Genomic DNA, 11,359 nt, shown 5'->3' on the forward strand with positions numbered 1-11,359 from the left:
GTGCCAGCCTGCAGTGACAGCGCCGCGGGGGAACAGCGCTGGCATCGGCCTCCGCTCGCCCCGTGTGAAGCTGGAACCAAGCTCTGACAAGATGCGCGGTGCGGAAAGTAAATCGTTAGCCTTTACTGGAGTGCTTCTCGGCTGCCTGGAAATGGTGAGTGCGACTTACCTCCTGTAAAGCCATTTGAGCGATGATGCTATATTCTTCGGGAAAGTAAACTAAAAGTTAGGGTGGAGCCCTATCAGACATCCGCTTCCACATTGGTATTCCGATACTATCACAGTGTTGCACTGTTTACATACAATTGAAAAATACTTTAAAAGTGTGTCAACAACTGCAAACAGGATTAATAGGCAGGTTCAGAGGGGGAAATGCAGAAGCAGTACAATCTGCATACCTGTACCAAATCTCATTGGTTGTGTACTCTTTCCATGCTTAAAGAATCTGAGCAAATACATAATATCAGTAAAATGTGTTAATAAACAAAATATTTTGGGTTATTGTTACTAACATTCTTAGATTTTTAATTTTCCAAATAAAGTATGTCACACTGTATTTCTAATTTTGTTATATCTTCGTTTCCAGGTATTTTCAGCAAACACAGGTAAATACTCAAAATGGTTATTTGTTTTTTCCTGCCTATTTTTGAATGGGTCTGAAGAGAATACCCATTTGTGCTTTTTAACAAAATATTCTGTAAGTTCTAGCAGCTTTGCAAACAAAAAATGTTTTCATGTTTGATTTAGGCTTATAAAATTTCATTGATGTCTTTATAAATTTTAAATCTCATTTTTAAGAGTCACAATTCTGTTGGACACTCATGCAAATATTCAGACTTGTGCCTTAATACTAGTTTAAACCAGGGAGAACACTCTGATGAACAAATTCTGCTGTTCATTATATAGCTGTGGTACAAATGGAATTCACACTGTCCCATATTTACAACCAATTGTTGTATATTTTGATAATTAAAAAAACAAAAAAAACCAAAAGAAATATGAAAACTCCATCACACTCCCTCAAAAAAACCAACCAACCAACCAAACAAACAAACAAACAAAAAAACAAAATAAAAACCACACCAGAAGAAACACAATCTCCTATGGACAAATATTTCCAAGGTTTTGGAATTTAATACACAGCTACTCAGCTAACAATTAACATCTGCTCTTAGTCTCAAGCACGTTCTTATCAGTTACAGTCAGACACCCTCTTTTGCCCCATTTGTAGAAATGGTCCCAGATGTTCTGTCTGACCATGCCTATGGAGCATTTGCAGATGGGTCTTTCACAAGTGTGGAGCAAAATACTGCACTGTAATTTTTTTAGTTTGTTTTATAATATTGTCTTTCGTAACAATTCATAAAAATTTCTGTGCAGGAAATCCTCACCCAGGTCTAAGTCTTGCTCACAGTCCAGGACAGAAAAAAAAAAAAAAAAAAAAAAATATATATATAACAGCATATAGATGTTAGCACTTAGCTGAGCAGCTGTGTATAAAACTTGCTCAGGTCTCCCAAATCCCCCATGAGCTGCCTTCCTATGAACAAGTTTGCCACAAATACCTACTTCACCCCAAATACCTCTACATTTCTTTTCTTAATTTTATCTGGTATGTACCTTCATTTTATCTTTTTTCTCTTCTAGTGAGTGTTTTGCAGCCTTGCAACATGTGTAATTGCTTTGTAAATGCTTGTTTTAGTGTGAAAATCCTGATTTCTGAACTTAAATTACTTGTGGTTAAGAAATACGCTGGTGTAGTTAGTTTTGTGTCTGCAGTACACACGAGGTCTTTTTGAATGGTAGAGCATAACACCAAAGCATTGTTACAATATTTGATTTGCCAAAATCAAATATTTTCAAAATCAGATATTGCCCTCTGAGCAGGGGGTTAGGTGAGTTCCTGTGATCCCTTCCAGACTAGATTATTGTATGTTGCTTTAATATGGAAATGCCTATGGTTCAGTGTCCTATTTCAGACTGCTTTGTATAAATATATACATCTTTTTATATATTGCTTTGTATATCACTTTAGTTAGTAATATAGTTAATTTGCTCTAAAGGAGACCCTCTCAGTGAAACCTAGGTTAAATAATGGTTTTGCAATAGTGATTTCAGAGTATTGGAGTATTTTTATGGAAAGATGAAATTTGATCTAGAATATCACAAGACTCTGTATTTTGTTAATGTTCACTGAAAGTCCATTTAACTCAAATTTTAATCATTCATAGAAAGTGTAGACTATTTTTCCTACATTTTTGTCTTTGTGAAACATTCCACAGGACTGTGTTTTCCCACTTCAGTATGTCTCTCATTATTTCCATTTTAGCTCCAGATATACCTGTTATTGACCAAGCCTATTCAAAACTTAGCAACAGTATCACAGTGGAATGGAGAGCAGTACCTGGGGCTACTAGTTACATGCTGACTGCACACGATGGAGATTCCTTTGTTGAAGCTATAGTGAAAAATTCTCCAGGCACAGTGACGGGACTGAAGCCTGCCACCTTGTACCGAATCACTGTCAGATCTATCAGTGCTGGAGGAAAAAGCCTGCCTTCACCTTTCAGAAAAGTAAAAACAGGTCAGCTTTCAAAATCTTATGTCAAATTCTGTCTGTTATTATAACATAAAGCATTTATGCATGTACCAGTCCTGAATTATTATAATCTTTTTTAAAATTGTACTGATCACATTCTTCTTTCAGTTTTTGAAGACTAGAATTCAGCCATCTGATTTAATGACCAGGACAAAAGTCTGAATTAATGGTTTACTTTATGATGGTACAGTAAGTTAAAAGTTCAGCTGGGAGTTTCACTAGAATTTGTATGAATATATGTATTTTACTTTAACAAAAGGCATAACTTGAAGGAAGAGAAGAAATAAAGAAACAACCAAAAGTATAAGATAGGAAGACAATGTGAAACTTAGAGGAGAGGAAATGCAGTATCTTCTTGGTGATCTTCATTCTTCAACACATGCAGCCCTTCCCACTTTCTGTATAACTTTTGTTCATTTCACAAAACATGCAATACAATAATTGATGCACCAAATCACTTTCCAAATTTGTTCTGTTGATCTTGCATTAATTTATTTTTTCTGGTTTTGTTGTCACTGAATTTGTCTCTCAGGGTTAGTGGTTGTTTTTTTCTGTACATTCATTTTAAATTTGGCCTTTTCAAGCTGTCCTACTGAAAAACCAAAAGCATAATTTTGTTTTTTCTTAACAGTCCTGGCTGCTCCGGTCCTGTCTGTTCGTTCTCCGAGCTGTGACTCCATTGCAGTGAGCTGGAAAGCTGTGCCTATGGCAGCTGGCTTCTCTGTGTCACTCATGAGATCAGATGGCTTGGGCAGAGTGCTGAAGCAGAACACCACCAACACCTCCCTGATATTTACAAATCTACATCCAGGAACTCTGTATACTATCAAGGCTTATGCCTGGAATGCCAATGGGATGCCTGGAGATGATTTCACATATAACCAAAGAACAAGTAAGAAATTTTCTTTTCTGAAACCAAGTCAGCATTTGAAGAACAACACAGCAACAATATACCAGAAAGTATTTGTGTGTATTTGTGATTGTACTATGTTTTTCAAAGATACATTGAGTAGATTTTTCAGATTATATTTTTGCCCCATCTCAAAGTTTATGAAAGCTCAGGTGACATGGCTATGTTTAGTGAACAGAGGCAAAGATAGCAATTACTGTCACTAAAGTACACTAAAGTACAACTAAAGTTGTACTTAGGACAGGTCTGGGTAAGGGTTACACAAGCTCAGACTGATTTTGAGGATTTTTCTAATTGAGAGAAGCAAATATTCAAATAAGCAGGGAGTTTCAGCCATGGTCAACTAGAACTACTTCTTTTTTAAAATCTAATTTTAACATAAATGAGGGTAAAGTTTGCACTCAAAAAAATGCATTTAGTTCACAAGTTGAGAAAGAGATCATGTCTGTAGGCTATAATCTAAGTTATATTTATGTGTTCCAAATTGATATACCATAGGTCCTAATGCACCAGTGGATGTTAAAGTAGCTTTCAATAGTGGTGCTTTAAGAGCTGTTGTCTCCTGGATGCCAGCAGAAGGAGCTCTAACTTACAGTGTCACAGTCTCCAGTGGACTCCTGAAACTGAGGTGTAACACATCTTCTGCCTCCTGCATGGTGCCATCCCTGCAGTGCAGCTCTGAATATGATGTGTCTGTCACAGCACACAATGAGGCTGGATCCAGTGAACCTACTGATGCAGTGAGCTTAAAAACGAGTATGTGTCACTGATTATTATGTAGCTTATGGCATTTTAACATCTATTTCTTTAATTTCAAATGTAAACGAGTCCACTGCAATTCACAGGTGATTCTCAAATAGTTCTGCTTCTGACCTTTGTTCATGAATTATGTCATATACTTTTCTCTTGCAGGGGTAAGAGCCTAAGCATTTTTCATATTTCTATGACAAAAACTTGCAGTGGTGGAACCACTTTGTGAGGAAATGACATAAAGAACTGCCTCTGAGCATAGAACTGTTCTGGGTCACATCAAGTTGTTAGTTAGAAAGGGATCAACAAAAGCACCTTTAGCCAAAGTAACACCACTAGACTAAATTAAGAAACCATCAACCATATTCAGGACAATAGCTTGCTCAGTGCAGCTACAGCACGACTGCCATGTCAGAGATTGTTGTTTCCTGACCTGTTAGATGAACTGCCCATGTAATCAAAATCTAAACAATTTCTTCATATTATATGCTACTTGAAATGCACAACATTATGTACTTAGTTATTTGATATAATCTGCCTCATTTTGACTTTTGATAGGAGATCAATCATGGGAGCAACTCTGTGGTGCATCTAACAGGATGAGAGAGCCTTATGCCAGATAGCTATGAAGCTGTGGGCTGTAATCTCAGCCAACACTGCTGCAGCTAGATCACATATATTCATTCTAATAGCAGCAAGCTGCACTTTACTGAACTAGAAAGAAAGTAAATATTATTTAAACAAAAGCCATGGAGTTTGCAATTCAATGTGGCATTTTGGAATGCCAACAGAAAGGAAACCTAAGCAAAGGACAGTTCTACTCAGCCACAGCCAGTAAATTTTATAAAAAGTATAAAGGGTTTCCACACAGAGAGGCTTTTGGATGCCAACTGCTATTCATGCTAGTATTCCAATTATCATCCAAACCTACTATTTGTGAGCACACACTGTGCCAGTTTCTTTTGAAATATTGCCTGGCGTCACTTTTTGTTCAGAGGGCTCCTTAAACAAATGTCTCTGTAAAACATGATGGTAGTATCTATTTTGTTGTGTAAAAATCATATCCACTTGTCATCTAAATATAAGCACCAACCTCTGTAAAGGCAGCTAAATTGCTGCTTTCTTGATCAAGACAGAGCAACTGTTCAAGCTGAGTAGAATAATTCTATATTCTGTATGATTCAATATATCACTGATTTTCCTTTATTCCCCAAGAGTATAACTTCAAGAAAGAAAAAAATAATTGTATTGAGAATTTTTTTTCATTTTTTTTCAGTTCCTTGTGCACCAGTACACATATCAATTGAGGAGGATGAACCTGGGCACTTGCTGGTATCATGGTCTAGTGTCAGTTTGGGTCATTATTACGTGGTTTTTGTGAAGAGTGATGATGGCTTGGAAGTGCACTGCAACACATCACACACTCAGTGCCATTTCCAGTCAGACTGTGGTTTCACTTATTTCATCAGTGTCTTTGCATATAACAAGGCAGGACAGAGTCCTTTAGGTGATGTACTCAATTACACTACTGGTAAGTAGCCATGTATTCCTGCAAATTCATTTGGATCCTTTAACTGTATTTATGGTTGAGCTGTTTGGACATTTTTATGGGAAGATAATGACTTAAAGTTCTATTTTTATTCAGGTTTTGGGCATAACACACAAAGGTTGGCAGAGAAAAAGAAACAGTTCACATTGCAATTAAACTTAACTTGCATAGTCAAGTGCAACAACATAACATGCATACAAATTTGAAAACAGTTTAACAATTCACAATCATCAGGCAAGGACATATGAATAACACACAGACCTGGCATAACATTTGAATTCTAGTCCTGTCTGGGTTTTTGGTTCTTTTTGGTTTTACCTCAGGAAGGGTGTACCAAAGTCTTCAACTTCCTCATACTTGGAGGGAGTTTTCATACTTGGAAAATGAAAAAAATAGTAAGTTCAACATTGAAAAGAACATTGTTATTTAATCTCTAGACCTTTAAAATTTTAAACCAAAGATATGTATAATTCCTGTGTCTGACCTAAACACTAGTATGTCCTCTGTCGATTTGGAAGGAGCGGCACTGAATTAATTTAAGAAGTAAATCTGGGATTCATTGGGCTGTTTGCACAGTACTGGTCAACTTTGGAGAAGGCATGAAGCACATAGATAAATGAAACAAGGTTTTTATTAGCACCAGTTTTCCACTCCCGTTCGGGTTTCCCTGTCTGCCTTTCTGTCCGCAGCTCCTTGTTGCCCAGGTGACTTCAGGGCCGTGTTCGTATCAAGCGACACGGTGCGGGTGGCCTGGGCTCCCGTGCGAGGCGCGGACCTGTACGAGACGCGGGCGGCCGGCGGCAGCGGCGTGCTGCTGTGCAGGGACACGGCCACGGCCTGCACGCTGTCGGCCCTGCAGTGCAGCACCCCCTACAACATCACCGTGCGCTCCTTCAGCGAGGCCCGCGGCGGCAGCGCCTCGTGTGCGCCTCACTGCGTGCCAACAGGTACTGATCGCTCATGCTGCCCTAGCTGAGCAAATCATTATTATACAGCTCAGTGATTCGTGCATAAAAACGTTACTGGAGAGCTAAGTTGCTGTTTAACTAAATAAAATTTTTTAAATTTTAAAAAATTTATAAATTTTAAAAAATTTATAAAATTTTTTTAAAAAACAGCAACTCCAAAACTGAAAGTCCGTAAGAATACACTATAAGAGGGGGAACTTATGTCAAATTTGTATTGAAAGCTTCTGATAGCTTCAGTATTTTGAAAATCAGAATTACAATTTATACACAAAATCCTTACATTGTCTGTTCTGTTACAATTTCTAAATTCTCACCAGGAGTAAAGCATATAAAGATCATATACTTTTCTGAAGTAACTTAATTTTCACATGTAACTTATGTAGTATGCATAAATAATCTGTTTAAATAGTACTAATATTAAATATTTCAGCTCCCTGCAGTCCTGAAATTAAAAATATCTCAAAGGAGGGTCCATCTGTAATCAGTGTGCAGTGGCAAGCTAACAATGAAGAAGCTATGTATGTTGTCACTGCCAGAGGAGAGGCTGGACTTTGGCATTGCACAAGCACCAGGAATTCCTGTTCCCTAATGGATCTTCCCTGTGGATCTGCTTTCTCTGTAAGTGCTATAGCAAGATCAGCAGCAGGACAGAGCTTACCAAGCTACAGTATCCCTTTAGAGACAGGTATGAGGAATTGTATATAGTTCAACATACTTAGCAGCATAATATTAAATAGTTCTATGACTCTATGGTTTTGGCTATTTTTAATTTACAATATATGCACATTGTACTATGTATTGCTGGATGCTGTTTTTGTAAACCTGTCTGTATCTTTGTGTGTGACAAGGAAGGGTCATTTGGCAGTTGCCTCAGACTGAGAGGCCTTAGTGCAACCAATTATCTTCTGGCACAGCTAACTAAAATGCAATAACATATGCCACTAATGTAATGCATAATTCTTGTCAGCATTTTGATATTTAGTACTACCAGGAGAGGCAATGAGGTCATGTCCATGTCAACAAATAAACAGTTGTAAAGAACAAATTAAAGAACATCCTACCCACTATTCCTGCCATTAATTTAACAGGTTTTGTTTTCTACCACCTCTCCAGGCAGAGATTAATATACACCAGGATCTAGTTTTAACATGCAGTTTGGCTGCAGTCATTTTACATTGTAGAGAAAGAGACTTTAAACAGAGACAGAGCTGGAATGAGATATATGACTTGAGGGGTAGAGACAGACCCTGCTTAATTAAACTACAGATGTACTCTGATATTCTGATGAAAAATCTTAATAACTTTTAGAATCTTGGTGAACAATCATTTTATAATAATTCCAGGGTTCTAACCCATAGTTAGAGACAAATTGATCTTACATTAACATTCTATGTATTAGAGGCTTGCCAGCAGAGTCAACTATTTTTAAGCATGCCTGAAAAATATGCACTTCTTAATTCCTTTAATCTTAAACATGTACTATTCTACCTGCAACCCTCCAAACAACTTCCATTTTCCAGGTACAAAACAGAATTAACTTCTCTGTTTTTGTTCTCTTTCAGCTCCTTGTTGCCCTAGTGACCTGATACTAACTCAAGTGACACAGTCAGTAACCAACATCAGCTGGTCTATTGGGAGGGGTGCACAGACATATGTAACAACACTGGAGTCTCCAAAAGGACAGGCAAAGTGTCACACACTTCAGACCTACTGTCTCCTGGGATGTATCACATGTGGCACCAACTATACAGTGTCCCTGAAAGCCATCAGTGAGACGGGTTTGACATCCAGCTGCACCTATCAGGGATATTCTTCCAGTACGTCAAGTGTAAATGCAATTGGGAAGAAAAACTTTGTGTGGTGTTCCTCTCATAAGAATAGCAAAGCTGAAATTCAACACACAGCTAATACACCTGCAGTTCCCTCTTTAAATGAATGCATTTCAGATTATTTTCCTATAATCAAGACTTGTTCTTTCAACAGCCATCAGCTGTGGCATAATTAAATTTTAGAGAACTCAAAAGGATTCTGGGCATTCCAAAGTAGGTCTTATGCCAGGTGAGAGCAACAACATTCCAACATGTAAAAAAATGACAGAATTCCTGCTCCATAAAATGACACTAAATAAAACTTTTCTCTCCTAGTTCAGTTTAAGAATTATTTTGGCTTTGTGAGAGAATAAATTTCTCTTTGAAATGCTGGTAATCATAGTAATCTGATTTAAACTGCAGTCTAGAAATTTATAATACATTGTGAGTTCACAAAATTTGCTCATTAATGTTTTTTACTTTCTTAGGTGCTTGCTGCCCTTCTGGGGTGAAGCTCTATAGACTCAGCAACAACGGCATCAGGGTGTTCTGGCAAGCTTCTGATGAAACAATAAACTACAATGCTGATTTACATGGCTCAAAGGGCAACTTCAGCTGTACCCCCAGCTCGGGTCTGAGTCACTGTGATATCACCAGGATACCCTGTGGGGATGTCTACACTGTGCTGGTAGCTCCAGTGACCAACAAGGGGCCAAAGCTCACATTCTGTCCTAAGAAAATATATTCAGGTAGAATTTAATTTTTTTTTTTTTAAATGCTAGATGGCTACAATGTAATCCAAAGTTATGCAGGTAAAGGTGGCATGGAATAAACCTTTCTGCTCTAGTGTTGACTGCAGAGTAAACTTCATGAGTGCAGTCTTGCAATATCTGCAATGGGAATTTCACAGCAGCATTTAGGTCTGGGCACACCTATCTGCACAGGTGCCTCCAACTAGATCACCCATATCCTGGTGAATATAGAAAACTTAATGTTCAGTTGGGAGGTTAGGAATGGTTAGAATATACAAGCAAATAAATGAGCATTTTGTTTCATGTATTTTTTAAAATAAAGAAACAAATCAATAACTGCAATGAATCACTCCTAATCACATTTTTTAAAGTAAAAATTTTTTTAAAGGGGAAGAAATTACTTTGCTATTCCCAAGGCATGGATTTAATCCATTATAAAACTACTGCTATCTGATGGGGTTGCCTAGTAGTACAGATGGACTACATACTGTAGACTAATAATATTTTGCAGCTTACAACCTGACATCTAACACTTTCCCTGTTTCATGTCATTTCAGTCACCTGTTCTGGAAGCTCTGTTGGAATGGGTAAGAGCAATACATTCATTAAAAATTCATAAAGTTTATAGAATATTTTTGCATCATCTTCATATAAGATGTATATAACATATAGACTTGATAGTCAAGGTTTCTGGTAGTGTTACACAGGTTTATCTCATTTCATAATGTATAATTTAAAAAAAAACCCCAAAACTTTACCTATATTGTGGCCTGTATATAATCAAGCATGGTCACAACACTTACTGCTAATTTGATTGCACACAATAAAAGGCAGGATTCTCTTTTATAGCCTTCCCATATTCCATTACAAATGAAACTAGGTGGCACTTCTGCTTTCTGTTTTCAAAAAGGTAAACAAAAAAAAAGTGTGGCTTACCTCAATCTATTCTACCTTATTTCTTCTGGGTTTCTACAAGATAATGTTTTATTTGCCTCTGTAAACTGCTAGAAACAACTTCAAAAGCAGCCACTGAAATAAAAATTTCTCAAGACAGTTGCTTTTCCCTAACTGGAATTGTCTTAATTTCCAAATTCTTTTATAGTTATTTATAGAGGAAAGAGCAATGCAAAACACATCTAGATGAAATTCTGGTTCAGATAAGGAGGTAAGTTATAAGAATCACAATTCATATTAGAATGTATGAATCCAACTTTTCCTGCTGATTAAATCTTTGGGATTGGAGGGAAATGTGTCACCAGCCCCGTATATCGCAAGTGGTTTGTTAAAATCCATCATATTTACCTCTGAAATCTCTTGTCATTTATTTATACTAAAACTACTGATTTGTCCTCTCCTCCATTTGTAACAACCTTCTTTTACTTCATTAAGCCTTCACTTCACTATGCTGTAATTTCCCAGAAAAGCCCTTAAATCCAAACAGATAAAAATATTCTTCAGCACTCATTTACTTTCTCCTGCTGTTCTGGACTACTTTCTGCTCCTGTCTCAGAGGAATGACAAGAAATGACTGCTGACTTTCTCCCCTAAGGCTGATCTCCTTTTTGCTGCTGTTCACCTACTGCTATCCTGGATGTTAAGATTGTTCATAACACCATTCTCCCTAAATGTTATTTTCAGTCTTTTTCCCCTGAAGCTGGAAAGACACATCTGTGCTTAAGTGCAACGTTCACAGCTGCTTGAGGACTGGGAGTAGGAAAGCTGAACACCCAGCCATATCTGAGACCTAATCCATAATCATACTCCACAGTGGTTACTTTTTCAGCCAACTTTGAAAGCAAAGTTTAAAGTCAATGGTTCTACAAACACGTGTCATTTAACAGAGTTTTTGGAAGCTCATGTGTACAAAGGTATCCAAAGACAACAGGGTTTCTAGCACTATTTTCAGCTTATAAAAACAGACACTATCCATTCTGGAAATTTTCTTTCTTCAGGGAACACATGTTAAGTATCTCAGCCAATGCTTCTGATCACTTGTGCAAAATCTCAAGGGAATCTCAGCTTC

General features: G+C 37.4%; 1 protein-coding gene across 1 annotated transcript; it reads left to right on the forward strand.

Moving 5' to 3' along the window:
- The first annotated feature begins 91 nt into the window (after positions 1–91).
- On the forward strand, positions 92–10,476 carry FNDC7 (fibronectin type III domain containing 7). The gene is made up of 14 exons (XM_059477697.1): positions 92–154; positions 587–605; positions 1,232–1,316; positions 1,512–1,612; positions 2,330–2,584; positions 3,231–3,491; positions 4,008–4,265; positions 5,536–5,790; positions 6,498–6,755; positions 7,207–7,461; positions 8,339–8,593; positions 9,073–9,333; positions 9,894–9,923; positions 10,439–10,476. The coding sequence occupies exons 1-14, from the start codon at positions 92–94 to the stop codon at positions 10,474–10,476; spliced, it is 2,394 nt and encodes a 797-aa protein (XP_059333680.1).
- Positions 10,477–11,359: the final 883 nt, after the last annotated feature.

This window comes from Ammospiza nelsoni, chromosome 9 (genome assembly GCF_027579445.1).
Source record: "Ammospiza nelsoni isolate bAmmNel1 chromosome 9, bAmmNel1.pri, whole genome shotgun sequence".
In the NCBI taxonomy this organism is placed as follows: domain Eukaryota; kingdom Metazoa; phylum Chordata; class Aves; order Passeriformes; family Passerellidae; genus Ammospiza; species Ammospiza nelsoni.